The sequence below is a fragment of the Salmo salar genome, chromosome ssa28 (assembly GCF_905237065.1).
Source record: "Salmo salar chromosome ssa28, Ssal_v3.1, whole genome shotgun sequence".
In the NCBI taxonomy this organism is placed as follows: domain Eukaryota; kingdom Metazoa; phylum Chordata; class Actinopteri; order Salmoniformes; family Salmonidae; genus Salmo; species Salmo salar.
In genome coordinates, this window is record NC_059469.1 from 22,193,640 (window position 1) to 22,208,888 (window position 15,249).

Here is a 15,249-nt window from a genome sequence, read left to right on the forward strand (position 1 = left end):
GACAGTACCCCCCTCCTGACGCGCGGCTCCCGCAGCGCGCTGACACCGGCCTCGAGGACGACCCGGAGGGCGAGGCGCAGGGCGATCCGGACGGAGGCGATGGAAATCCTTCAACATGGATGGGTCCAAGACGTCCTCCGCCGGCACCCAGCACCTCTCCTCCGGGCCGTACCCCTCCCAGTCCACGAGGTACTGCAGGCCCCTCGCCCGGCGTCTTGAGTCCAGAATGGCCTGTATTCTGTACGCCGGGGACCCCCCGATGTCCAGAGGGGGTGGAGGGACCTCCGGTACCTCACCTTCCTGCAGGGGACCAGCTACCACCGGCCTGAGGAGAAGCACATGAAACGAGGGGTTAATACGGTAATAGGAAGGGAGTTGTAACCGATAACACACCTCGTTTATCCTCCTCAGGACTTTAAAGGGCCCCACACACTGCGGCCCCAGCTTCCGGCAGGGCACGCGGAGGGGCAGGTTCCGGGTCGTGAGCCAGACCCTCTCTCCCGGTACGAACACGGGTGCCTCACTGCAGTGGCAGTCAGCACTCCTCTTCTGCCGTCCACTGGCCTCCTTCAGGGAGTCCTGGACGGCTCTCCAGGTCTCCTTGGAGTGCTGTACCCAGTCCTCCACCGCAGGAGCCTCGGTCTGGCTCCGGTGCCATGGTGCCAGGACCGGCTGGTAACCCAAAACACACTGAAAGGGTGACATGTTAGTAGAGGAGTGGCGAAGTGAGTTCTGGGCTAACTCAGCCCAAGGAATGTACCTCGCCCACTCCCCTGGCCGGTCCTGGCAATACGACCTCAGAAACCTGCCCACTTCCTGGTTCACCCTCTCCCCCTGCCCATTGCTCTCGGGGTGATAACCGGAGGTCAAACTGACCGAGACCCCCAGCCGCTCCATAAACGCTTTCCAGACCCTGGATGTGAACTGGGAACCTCGATCAGAGACAATGTCCTCCGGCACCCCGTAGTGCCGGAAGACGTGGGTAAATAGGGCCTCCGCAGTCTGCAGGGCTGTAGGGAGACCGGGCAACGGAAGGAGACGGCAGGACTTAGAGAACCGATCCACAACCACCAGAATCGCAGTGTTCCCCAGAGAGGGGGGAAGATCTGTCAAGAAATCTATAGACAGGTGCGACCATGGCCGTTGTGGAACGCGGTGGGGCTGTAACTTCCCTCTCGGTAGATGCCTAGGAGCCTTACTCTGAGCGCACACCGAACAGGAAGAGACATAGGACCTCACGTCCTTAGCCAAGGTGGGCCACCAGTACTTCCCCCTGAGACTCCGCACTGTCCTCGCCACACCAGGATGACCCGCAGTAGGTAGCGTGTGCGCCCATCGAATCAATCGATCACGAACACCGAGCGACACATACATGCGACCCACGGGAACCTGCGCAGGCGCAGGTTCCAACACTAATGCCCGCTCGATGTCTGCGTCCACCTCCCATACCACCGGTGCCACCAGCCTAGACGCTGGAATGATGGGAGTTGGATCGATGGGCCGGTCCTCCGTTTCATAGAGACGGGACAGCGCGTCGGCTCTAGTGTTCAGGGAACCCGGTCTATAGGAGATAGTAAACCTAAACCGGGCGAAGAACATGGCCCACCTTGCCTGACGTGGATTCAGTCTCCTCGCTGCCCGGATGTACTCCAGGTTTCGGTGGTCGGTCCAGATGAAAAAGGGGTGCTTAGCCCCCTCAAGCCAGTGCCGCCACACCCTCAAGGCTTTTACCACCGCTAGCAACTCCCTGTCCCCCACATCATAGTTACGCTCCGCCGAACTGAGCTTCTTCGAAAAGAAAGCGCAGGGGTGGAGTTTCGATGGCGTACCCGAGCGCTGTGATAGCACGGCACCCACCCCAGCCTCGGATGCGTCCACCTCCACTATGAATGCTAGAGACGGGTCCGGGTGCGCCAACACGGGTGCGTCGGTGAACAGCGTCTTCAACTTCTTGAAGGCTCCGTCCGCCTCCGTCGACCATCGCAAACGCACCGGCCCCCCCTTCAGCAGTGAGGTAATGGGATCCGCTACCTGGCCAAAACCCCGGATTAACCTCCGGTAGTAATTGGCAAAGCACTTCCTTCACCGTGGTTGGAGTCGGCCAATTACGCACGGCCTTAACGCAGTCACACTCCATCACCACCCCCGTGGTGGAAATGCGATAACCCAGAAAGGAAACGGCTCGTTTGGAAAACACACATTTCTCAGCCTTAACGTATAGGTCATGCTCCAGCAGTCTACCAAGCACCTTGCGCACCAGGGACACATGCGTGGAGCGGGTGGCGGAATATATCAGAATGTCATCGATATAGACAATCACGCCCTGCCCGTGCAGGTCCCTGAGAATCTCGTCAACAAAGGATTGAAAGATGGCTGGAGTATTTTTCAACCCATACGGCATGACGAGGTACTCATAATGGCCCGATGTGGTACTAAAGGCGGTTTTCCACTCGTCTCCCTTCTTGATACGCACCAGGTTATACGCGCTCCTGAGATCCAGTTTTGTGAAGAACTTTGCTCCGTGAAATGATTCCACCGCCGTAGCGATGAGAGGTAGTGGGTAACTAAACCACACCGTGATAGCGTTTAGACCTCTGTAATCAATGCACGGACGTAGATCTCCCTCCTTTTTCTTCACAAAAAAGAAACTCGAGGAGGCGGGTGAGATGGAGGGCCGAATGTACCCCTGTCCCAGGGATTCCGTGGCATATGTCTCCATAGCCGCCGTCTCCTCCTGTGACAAGGGGTACACGTGACTCTTGGGAAGCGCAGCGTTAACCTCTCTAGGGCAGGCGGGAAGAATTCGTCCCACCTACGCAACAGCCAGTCTAATCCAGTGGCGCGATTTTCAAATACCTTAGAAATGCTATTACTTCAATTTCTCAAACATATTACTATTTTACAGCTATTTAAAGACAAGACTCTCGTTAATCTAACCACACTGTCCGATTTCAAAAAGGCTTTACAACGAAAGCAAAACATTAGATTATGTCAGCAGAGTACCAAGCCAGAAATAATCAGACACCCATTTTTCAAGCTAGCATATAATGTCACAAAAACCCAGAAGACAGCTAAATGCAGCACTAACCTTTGATGATCTTCATCAGATGACAACCCTAGGACATTATGTTATACAATACATGCATGTTTTGTTCAATCAAGTTCATATTTATATCAAAAACCAGCTTTTTACATTGGCATGTGACATTCAGAACTAGCATACTCCCCGCAAACTTCCGGGGAATTTACTAACAATTTACTAAATTACTCACGATAAATGTTCACAAAAAGCATAACAATTATTTTAAGAATTATTGATACAGAACTCCTCTATGCACTCGATATGTCCGATTTTAAAATAGCTTTTTGGTGAAAGCACATTTTTCAATATTCTAAGTACATAGCCCAGCCATCACGGGCTAGCTATTTAGACACCCGGCAAGTTTAGCACTCACCAATATCAGATTTACTATTACAAAAGTTTGATTGCCTTTTGTTGTCTTCGTCAGAATGCACTCCCAGGACTGCTACTTCAATAACAAATGTTGGTTTGGTCCAAAATAATCCATCGTTATATCCGAATAGCGGCGTTTTGTTTGTGCGTTCCAGAAACTATCCGAAATGGTAAATCAGGGTCGTGCGCATGGCGCAATTCGTGACAAAAAAAATCTAAATATTCCATTACCGTACTTCGAAGCATGTCAACCGCTGTTTAAAATCCATTTTTATGCCATTTTTCTCGTAAAAAAGCGATAATATTCCGACCGGGAATCTCCATTTAGCTAAACAGAGGAAATAAAACAAAGCTTTCGGTCGACGCGGGCACGAGCCTGAGTCTCACAGTACTGTAACCAGCCACTACCCAAACGCGCTACTTTGTTTCAGCCAGAGCCTGCAAAGCCACGATTCAGCATTTTGCCGCCTTCTGAGAGCCTATGGCAGCCGTAGGAAGTGTCACGGTACAGCTAAGATCCTCACTCTTCAATAAACAGAGACAAGAAGAACGACACCTTGTCAGACAGGCCACTTCCTGCATGAAATCTTCTCAGGTTTTTGCCTGCCATATGAGTTCTGTTATACTCACAGACACCATTCAAACAGTTTTAGAAACTTTAGGGTGTTTTCTATCCAAAGCCAATAATTAAATGCATATTCTAGTTACTGGGCAGGAGTAGTAACCAGATTAAATCGGGTACGTTTTTTATCCAGCCGTGTCAATACTGCCCCCTAGCCCTAACAGGTTAACCTGGAGATCTTTCGCACAATCCCCCTGTCGATGAGGTGGTAATTTAGTCGCCCTCTTTTTACAGAAGGCGATCGCCAAATCGGCGTATTCAGGGGGAATGCGCACGGTGGACACCTGGTCTGGACTCTCCACCGACGTGGCACCTATGGAAACTCCTAGACACCTCCCTGAACACTCCTCTGACCACCCCTGGAGAACCCCCTGTTTCCACGAAATACGGGGATTGTGACCAGCCAGCCAGGGGACCCCCAGCACCACCGGAAACGCAGGCGAATCAATAAGGAAAAAACGAATGCGTTCCATATGATTCCCTGCGTTACCATGTCCAGTGGCACCGTAGACTCCCTGACTAGCCCTGACTCTAATGGTCGGCTATCTAGGGAGTGCACGGGGAAAGGGGAATCTATCGGCACCCGCGGAATGCCCAGCTTAATGGCAAGTCCACGGTCCATAAAATTCCCAGCTGCGCCTGAATCGACTAGCGCCCTATGCTGGGAAGAGGGAAAAAATTTAGTAAACAAAACAGGTAAAAACACGTGACCAACAGGGGGTTCTGGGTGAATCTGGTGCTGACTCATCTGGGGTGACCGAGAAGTGTTCTGCCTGCCCTCTAGACTCCCAGACTGGCTCCTCCAGCACCGGTCGGCCGTGTGTCCTCTCCGACCACAGCTGGTGCAGGAGGAGCCAACTCCTCTGGTGCCCCTTGGCACGGCCCCCCCTACCTCCATAGGGGTAGGGGCGGGTGTGCACGGAGGTGGAACGGGCAGGACCCTCTCCGAACGCCCGCGGGAAGCCAGCAGATTGTCCAGACGAATGGACATGTCGATGAGCTCGTCCAGGGATAGAGCGGTGTCTCGACAGGACAGCTCCCTGCGGACGTCCGCCCGGAGACTGCATCTGTAGTGGTCTATGAGGGCCCTGTCGTTCCACCCCGCCCCAGCAGCCAAGGTCCTGAACTCCAACGCGAAGTCCTGAGCGCTCCTCGTCTCCTGCCTGAGGTGGAACAGCCGTTCACCCGCCACTCTTCCTTCCGGAGGGTGGTCGAACACGGCCCGAAAGCGGCGGGTGAACTCTGGATAGTGGTCCCTCGCCGAGTCTGGGCCATTCCAGACCGCATTAGCCCACTCCAGAGCTCGGCCCGTCAGGCAGGAAACGAGGGCACTCACGCTCTCCTCTCCCGAGGGAGCAGGTCTGACAGTGGCCAGGTACAGCTCGAGCTGGAGCAGAAATCCCTGGCACCCAGCCGCCGCCCCATCATACTCCCTCGGGAGCGCCAAACGAAGCGCGCCAGAGCCAGACGTAGTCGGAGGAGGAGGTGGCTGCATCGGAGGAGCCGGAGGTGGAGAGAGGAGACCACTTCTCTCCCATCGGTCCATCCTCTCCATCATCTGGTCCATCGCGGATCCGATGCGGTGGAGGACCGTAGTGTGGTGGAGTACGCGTTCCTCCATCGAGGGAAGAGGGGTGGCCGCTGCTCCTGCTGATTCCATGCCTTTTCGTGGTGCGAGATTCTGTAATGGCTTGGTAGTCGTGGTGAAGGAATGAGGCACAGGAAGCAGTGAGCACAGGGTAGTGGCGTATTTAATGTACACTCACACACAAAACAAATATTCCCAAACACAGGGGAGAAAACACACACGGCGTAAAACAGCGCCGACACGAACATGAGCCGTCAGTAACGAAATAATCCCGCACAACACGGAAGCGGACCAGCTAAATTAAATAGCCCCGCTAATTACCCAAACTTAACACAGGTGCACAAAACCAAAAAAAGGGAAAACCAAAAAAGGGAATCAGTGGTAGCTAATAGGCCGGTGACGACGACCGCCGAGCGCCACCCGAGCAGGAGGGGGCGCCACCGTCGGTGGGAATCGTGACAGAGAGTATATTTGGCATTGTGTCTTTTTGCTGAGTAAGAACGCTGAGAGTATATTTGGCATTGTGTCTTTTTGCTGAGTAAGAACACTGAGAGTGTATTTGGCATTGTGTCTGTTCGCTGAGTAGGAACACTGAGAGTATATTTGGCATTGTGTCTTTTTGCTGAGTTAGAACACCGAGAGTATATTTGGCATTGTGTCTTTTTGCTGAGTAAGAACACAGAGTATATTTGGCATTGTGTCTGTTCACTGAGTAGGAACAGTGAGAGTATATTTGGCATTGTGTCTTTTTGCTGAGTAAGAACGCTGAGAGTATATTTGGCATTGTGTCTGTTCACTGAGCTGGAACAGTGAGAGTATATTTGGCATTGTGTCTTTTTGCTGAGTAAGAACACTGAGAGTATATTTGGCATTGTGTCTTTTTGCTGATTAAGAACGCTGAGAGTATATTTGGCATTGTGTCTGTTCACTGAGTAGGAACAGTGAGAGTATATTTGATATTGTGTCTTTTTGCCTGGTAAGAACACTGAGAGTATATTTGGCATTGTGTCTGTTCACTGAGTAGGAACACTGAGAGTATATTTGGCATTGTGTCTGTTCACTGAGTAGGAACACTGAGAGTATATTTGGCATTGTGTCTGTTCACTGAGTAGGAACACTGAGAGTATATTTGGCATAGTGTCTTTTTGCTGAGTAAGAACACTGAGAGTATATTTGGCATTGCAGTGTTTCCCCTAGTATTTTTTTCAGCAGTGATGGCAGAGTTTTTAAAAATGTATTATTTTCGCCTAACCCTACCACCCCTCCCCTAATTCGTAGCAGAGTGGCAGATCTATACATCTCCAATAAATGTGATGACACAGTGACCTTTTATGAATTTTTGTCTCTTTTGTCTCTCAGACAGATTAATACTATTCTATCTCTGACCTCTAACTGCTTCACTCTGACCTCTCAGACCTCATTTTGTCTCTGTCTCTCCAGAGATCTGAAATTGGATAACATCCTGCTGGACGCACATGGCCACTGTAAGCTGGCTGACTTTGGCATGTGTAAGGAGGGGATCCTCAACGGAGTCACCACCACCACTTTCTGCGGGACCCCTGACTACATCGCTCCTGAGGTAAACCTCAACCCTCCCTCTACCCACTACACTCTACCCACTAGCCTTCATCCTCTACCCTCCACCCTCTACCCTTCATCTTCTACCCACTACCCTCTAGCCTTCATCCTCTACCCACTACCCTCTACCCACTACCCTTCATCTTCTACCCACTACCCTCCACCCTCTACCCTTCATTCTCTACCCATTACCCTTCATCCTCTACCCACTACCCTCCATCCACTACCCTTCATCCTCTACCCACTACCCTCTACTAACTACCATTCATTCTCTACACTCTACACTCTAACCTCTACCCACTACCCTCTACCCACTACCCTCTACCCTCTACAGTCTGACAGTAAACCACCCATTAATCTGGGACAGTCTGACAGTAAACCACCCATTCATCTGGGACAGTCTGACAGTAAACCACCCATTCATATGGGACAGTCTGGCAGTAAACCACCCATTCATCTGGGACAGTCTGACAGTAAACCACCCATTCATCTGGGACAGTCTGACAGTAAACCACCCATTCATCTGGGACAGTCTGGCAGTAAACCACCCATTCATATGGGACAGTCTGGCAGTAAACCACCCATTCATCTGGGACAGTCTGGCAGTAAACCACCCATTCATCTGGGACAGTCTGACAGTAAACCACCCATTAATCTGGGACAGTCTGGCAGTAAACCACCCATTCATCTGGGACAGTCTGGCAGTAAACCACCCATTCATCTGGGACAGTCTGGCAGTAAACCACCCATTCATCTGGGACAGTCTAGCAGTAAACCACCCATTCATCTGGGATTGTCTGACAGTAAACCACCCATTAATCTGGGACAGTCTGGCAGTAAACCACCCATTCATCTGGGACAGTCTGACAGTAAACCACCCACTCACTTATCTGGGACAGTCTGACAGTACTCAACCATCAATTCCATAAGTTACTCTCTCACATGCTGTACTCTTTCATTGACTCAACTCTTTATCCTCTACTCTCTCACTGCTTCTCTCTCACAGTTTCATTAAACAAAGCTCACTCAATCACTCAAGAAATTACTCACTCAATCACTCAATAAATTATTCACTCAATCACTCAAGAAATTATTCACTCAATCACTCAATAAATTACTCACTCAATCACTCAATAAATTACTCACTCAATCATTCAAGAAATTACTCACTCAATCACTCAATAAATTACTCACTCAATCACTCAATAAATGACTCACTCAATCAATAAATTAGTCAATCAATCAATAAATGACTCAATCAATCACTAAATTAGTCAATCAATCAATAAATTACTCAATCAATCACTAAATTACTCAATCAATCAATAAATTACTCAATCAATCACTAAATTACTCAATCAATCACTCAATCAATCAATCAAACTCATGTACTCATTTGTTCTACTCATTCTCTCATTATATCATCCCTAATGAGCTGGTGTCACAAGTATTCTGTTCCCCCTTACTACCATATAAATCCTGCTGTAGTGTAGCTGGTGTTAGTGTTTCCTGTGCCCCTGTGTTTTTTAGATCCTAAAGGAGCTTTTGTATGAGATGGTGTTACATTGTTTCCTGTCCCCCTGTGTGTTTAGATCCTACAGGAGCTAGAATATGGCCCCTCTGTGGACTGGTGGGCTCTGGGGGTGCTTATGTACGAGATGATGGCGGGCCAGCCCCCCTTCGAGGCTGACAATGAGGATGACCTGTTTGAGTCCATTCTCCACGATGATGTCCTCTACCCAGTGTGGCTAAGCAAGGAGGCAGTCTCCATCCTGAAAGCGGTCAGTGACCTACAGTATATCTCCCTGTCCTAGTCTGCCTGTATCTCTAACCATCCCTCTTTGCTCTCCTTTTTATCTTCTCTTTCTTCATATCTTTCCCACTCCTTATTCCACTTGTTCTTTATCAGCCCCCCTTTCCTCCCCACACCTTACCTTATTGTTGTCTCCTCCTCCTCTTCCTCCTCCTGCTGTCTCTCTCTCTCTCTCTCTCTCTCTCTCTCTCTCTCTCTCTCTCTGCCTGTCTCTGGTGAGGTAGTAAAGTGGTGTTCAGTGATTATTAGAGTGAGGAGGAAGGATGAGCAGGGCTGGGTGGAGTTAGTTCAGAGAGCCAGAGTGGCTGTGCAGTGCTGTGTGGGCTGGGGAGAGAGGCCTGGGAGACGTTGCACTTCATGTGGGAAAAGAACAGCGTGTTTGTGTTCTCTGGTGGTTTCGGGGCTTGTGTAATCGCACAATCGGGGAGGCAGGGGTGGGCCGCCCCAGCATTCAGAGGGGTCCTCCTCTTCCAAGAACGAGGCCGGCTTTCTGTGTGTGTGTGTGTGCGTGGGGGGGGGGGTGTAATATTTGTTAGTGTCCTGTGCTTGTGTGTGGATGTGATTTACGTGCTTTTTCGTTTGTGTCCTGTTGGCTGTTGTGTATGGACATTGTGTAATTCTATATTTGTGTTTTAGTGTTGCAGGATATTTCTGTGAGTGTGTTAGTTTGTGTGTGTGTCCCAAGTTCCTGTGTGATCTTTTTTCCATCACAAGTCATGCATTTACTTTGGCCGTCCCCTGCCTGTTTGCAAAGCCTTGTGGGAAAGCAGGCTTGCTTGCCTTGGACCGGCACGTGTCACTCTGTGATCAGTCTCACTGGTACTTTGGTCACATTACCCGGCCCAGAGGTCCTAATGGTTATATCTGACCACTAGATTCTTCAAATGACCACTGGTCTCTTAACGATGACCACAGAGCAGATCACTAAGACCACTTTGCACCACTTGACCGTCTGAACCCCTCACTCTTGCTCTTTCACCTCCATTTCTCTCTTCCTAACATTTACTTCCTCGCGCCATGCTCCTAAGGGGGCCAAGTACCTTTATTTCCCTTCCCCTTCATTCATCTGCCTGTTTCCCTGTCCTGTAGTTCATGACGAAGAGTCCAAACAAGCGTCTGGGCTGTGTGATCACCCAGGGCTTGGAGGAAGCCATCAAGGTTCATCCCTTCTTCAAGGAGATCGACTGGGTTTTGCTGGAGCAGAAGAGGGTCAAACCACCCTTCAAACCTCGCATTGTGAGTTAGCACTTATAGCTCAGACCATGTAGGGTGAAGTTGCCTGTAAACGCTGATCTAGGGTCAGTTTAGCATTTTAAGGTTAGGATTGGGGGAGGGGAATCTGATTCTAGATCTGCACCTAGGGTAAACTTCACCATGGAGTGTGTCTGAACTCTTAGGGAACATACCGTACTGTATGTTTTAGGGCCCTTACTGTTCCTCCCTCACCATTATTAACCTCTAACCTTCAACATGTAAATAAGTTGTAGACTTGTATGTGTTTATCCTCTATTATGCTTATTCAAGTGTATACTTAAGCAATAACGCACAAGGGGGTGTGGTATATGGCCAATATACCACGGCTAAGGGCTGTTCTTAAGCAAAGCGGAGTGCCTGGATACAGCCCTTGCCGTGGTATATTGCCTATATACCACAATCTCCCGAGGTGCCTTATTGCTATTATAAACTGGTTACCAACATAATTAGAGCAGTAAAATACATCTTTTGTCATGCCCGTGGTATGATTGCTATTGATGTCTTATTTTTGTTTACAATTCTATACATTTTGCTTTCAATTGTTTGGTTTTTTATTTCAACATCCATTATTTCACCCGTCCTCGAAAATATAATGTTAACATTCTCAACCTAATTTTTCATGTTCACAATTCAATACATATGGTGTGAAATTGACCCCATATAGGATCTTAATTTGATCACCTTGTTGCAGCAGAACTTTCCTGCAATGCAGGACGTTTTTTACTTGTAGTGTATTTTAGGTTTTAAATGGCTTCTGAAGTTTGTAATTTCCACTTTGAAATTTCAGACTTGAATTCCGCTTAAGATGTTTTTTTTTTTTTATCCCTACAAAAAGGGTCTATTAATTATAATCCACACAATAATTCACATTTCCTGCTGTAGAAAACTGGCTTAAGTTACGATCCTACATCTGTATCCAAGCATCAGTATTCCTGTGTGTGTATAGTGTAAAGATAGAGAGCTGGGCTGGGTATGAGGTGGTATGAAATGCCTGAAGGGGTGTGATGGGAAGGGTCCGTCCTGTTCCCATGTACACAGAGAGGGGGCGACGAGCACGTCAACAATCACACAACGTGAATGAGAGAACTGGGGGCATGAAAGAGAGGTTCTGTGATTACTCCATCCATGTCTATTATGTCAATCAGCCTTGTTTTATAATGACTTTATCAAGGAAACACAAACAACAGTCAATCCACGTGTGACACTAATTCACTAGTAATAACACTATGACTGTCTTTATAAATGTTTTCAGAGATCTAATTTGGCAGTCATCATCCTGTTTTTCCTTACTATCTGACCCTCCTGCTTCCCTTCCTTCCTGCTCCTGTACAGAAAACCAAAAGGGACGTGAACAACTTTGACCAGGACTTCACTCGCGAGGAGCCTGTCCTCACCCCTGTAGAAGACGCCATTATTAAGCAGATCAACCAAGACGAGTTCAAGGGTTTCTCCTACTTTGGAGGGGAGGAGACTCTGTCCTAAGGCCTGCACACACACACACACACACACAGAGATGCTGTCCGCCTCATCCTTGTGTTTATGCACACACACCAACACACACACATGCATGTATAGACACACATACATCTATATGCAGAAACACTGACATACACACTCGCATTCACGAACACACATACATACATATATTCTCACATACAGACATCCAGAAATATACTGTACAATACACACAGAGTAAATTATTACATTCACACACTCATACAACACTCCGGCCATTAGGGCCTCTGATTAGTAACAACTCCAAAACTTAAACCTGATCATCTACAGCGCTGTACCAGTATATTTTTCTGTCTCTCCATCAGTGCATGTTTTCTATGTTAAAAACCAATGTAATTCAACAGTAGGTCATATAGGAAGCCCATCTGCTTTATTATCAAGTTCCTATTGGCTGGTCCAGATCACTCCTGATCCAATCAGAGCGGTAAAAAAAAAAAAGAACTCATTGTGGTGGTGGGTGGCCAATGGATTGGCCTCCTGAGACTGAATATAGCCTGGCCCTTGGCCCGGGCTGATAACAGTGATGAAAGCTCCTCACAGTCCTGCCCCAGATTATGTCACAAGGCCCTTTCCAGTGGACTATGAAATGAACAGGGAATGTTTGTGTGACGGTGTCAACTTTATGTGTATATAAGGATTAAAAGGTCAGGGGTTATGTGTGCTTTGGGCAGGGGTCTTGTTCCACATGGTCTTCGTACGATAGGTCATACTTTCAACTGGTTCATCAAATATCCTAGTTCCTCAGTGAGTATATGACACTGAAACAATGATATTATTATATTAATCTGTAATTTCTCAAGCTGTCCTTTAAGTCTTTCGATGTACTAGAATCTCCTCCTCTGTCGTGTTTGAATGCGAAAAACCAAATCCTTAGAACCAATGATTGTATTTAAAAAAGCTAAAAACCGATTGGTTCACCGTATCAATAAAAAAGAGAAGCCTGTAACTATTGATACTTTTTCAAAGTTTCCTCAAGATCAAAACGACGGCAGAATTAGAATGAGTCCATGTATAGTACATCAAATGCCTTTTGTGTGTAACTGCGAACCAGTTATGTGTTGTAGATATGCCCACAGTGTTATGGTAGTCTAGATTCATATGCTCCAAATGAATGCCATGGGTTTCAATGTGGAAGAATGTGCTTGCATGCATGAGTGATCGTGGGGATACAACTGAATGTATCGCGTCTGTTTGCGTGCACGTGTGTGTGTCAGTTAGTATACTGCACGTATGTTAGTTTGTGCGAGTCTGGGTTTTGCGTGTGCGATTTAGGCAGTGGGTTCATGAGAATGGCCCTTTTGAAGCTTTTACATTTCATTGGGTCAGTTTTATTTCATTGTGTGTTTTATTTCATTATGTTTGATTTGTCGTGATTTTACTGGATTGTCTTGTTGCTCAGAGTTTGAAATCCTGGATTTCCCTGCTATGCAACAAGACTCACAATCATGTGGGTGAAGGCATCACCAGATAGCCGTGTCTTTCCCTCTGTACAGACCACCTTGTATATAGAAGCCTGTGGACTTCTTGGAGAAATAGAGGTATCATCCTTTGCATGGTCATGCATATGATATTATTGTGTATTATTAGAATATGAAAAAGTTACAATGTCCATGTGCAATATTCTGTCTGTTTCTGTCTGTTTTTGCTTTCCTTTTCTTTCTTGCCGGGTGTCTTCACTGTTCTTCCCTCCGCTGACTCTTTGCTATTGCGGTCTGTTTGGTTCTTACAGTATATGCATGGCTGTTTTCATTTGCCTGTCCTCAACTCAGTTGATAGCCATGTCTATGTGCTTCCTTCAGAATGCTCCATCAAACCACCTCACCACCCCTTTCCCTGCCCTCTCTCCTTAACTCTCTTTGAAAAGGTCAACATTTCCTATAGCATATCCCTTTAAAACATCAATGTAACCAAAGGTAGCAAAGCTATTGGATCTTATGGAAACCATTGACCTTCTTAATGCACTTATGCCTAATAACTCTCTGGCTAATATATGGTTTATTGTAGGCCTACACAGAATCAAGGTAAAGTCCAATCTACTGTCAAATTCTATCAGTAGACCACAAAAATAACCATTTTGGAGTAGAAACTTTAAAGTAACATTTGAAATTTGGAGTCATAATAGTAGGACTATTTGCAATTGAAGAGGCAGGGGTGGCACTGTGGTAGTGAAAGTAGCAATACTGTAGAAGTATCCGTAGCATTTGTTATTGTAGTAGTAGTTTTAGTAGTAGTAGTTTAAGTAGTGTAGATGTAGTATTATTAGTAGCATGTATAACAGTGCTAGCTCCACTAGCAGTAGCAGTTATGGTATGGGAGCAGGAGTAACTGTAGCAACAGTGGTAGTAACAGTAATAGTGGACAGTATCATAGCATCAACTGTCAAAGCAATACTGATCAAGCAGTATTTTAATGGCTTTAAACATGCCTCTCATACTAGATCCTGAAAAGACGTAGGCACGGGTGTCAATTAATCACATGATCCCCCTCTGTTACCCAGTTAGTGCATAGCAAAATGAGAACCGTGTTAAAGCATCTGAAGGTGAAGAGGACATTTTACAGTTTTTTAGGATTTAACCGTTACCGTACTTGTCTCCCCTCGTATAGCTCACATCTACCCTCTTGTCTCTCTGTCTGTATCATGTCCTTTAATTTCATTTACCTGTCTCTTTGGTTTACAGTCTCTGTGTTTTGTCTGTGCTTCTTGATGTTAGGCCTCTTATGTTTGTGTTTGTGTTTTGTAAGATGGCGGATCCCTGTCCTACTCCGACCCATAAGGACGGTGGCCCTAGAGATCCAAAATCCTCCATGCCAAATGCTAACTCCAATTTTCCATCCTCCTTCTTTTAATTTGACTTTTTAAACTGTTTGTAATAGGAAGAAGAAAAAAACAACACATAGGAAACCCATTTGGTCTGTTGTAAAGTCATTGAAGCAGTAACGCTCAATAAGTATAATATACTGTACATGGCTGGAGAAGTACCTCTTAAATTGTGTGTAAAAATATGTCTGGCTGAGTATTATGTATTTTTTTTTTACATACAGTAGAATAAAACATACAGACATATGCATTATATTACTGTATGTACCTCTATACATTTAGGGTCGGTTTCCCGGACCCAAATTACGACTACTTCTGGGCTAAAAAGCATGTTCAATAAAGAATATCTATTGAAATTGCTTTTTAAACCAGGACAAGGCGTATTCTGGGTCTGGGAAACCGGATTTAATTTTGGGTTTCTGTATTGTGAAGCTTTATATGTACAATTTGTCACCTGACTGATGTTTTATTTTGAATTCCTTTGCCATTTATTAGTGTTATGTCATTGTAAGCATTTTGCTGTGTGCCAAATGTACTGTATTCTAAAGGATGTGAATGTGTATTGTTTGTTTTTGGAACCTATTAAATATGATGATGTCAAAACAAA

The 15,249-nt window shown here is 46.8% G+C and overlaps 1 protein-coding gene across 1 annotated transcript in view; it reads left to right on the forward strand.

The window, feature by feature from the left end:
* Positions 1–15,249, forward strand: part of LOC106589721 (protein kinase C epsilon type) — a 157,445-nt gene extending 142,196 nt beyond the window's left edge. The window contains exons 12-15 of the mRNA XM_045709986.1: positions 7,105–7,243; positions 8,835–9,023; positions 10,145–10,291; positions 11,642–15,249. Of these exons, the coding sequence (XP_045565942.1) occupies positions 7,105–7,243; positions 8,835–9,023; positions 10,145–10,291; positions 11,642–11,791 (625 nt within the window). The 3' untranslated portion in view covers positions 11,792–15,249. The remainder of the gene's footprint in view (positions 1–7,104; positions 7,244–8,834; positions 9,024–10,144; positions 10,292–11,641) is intronic.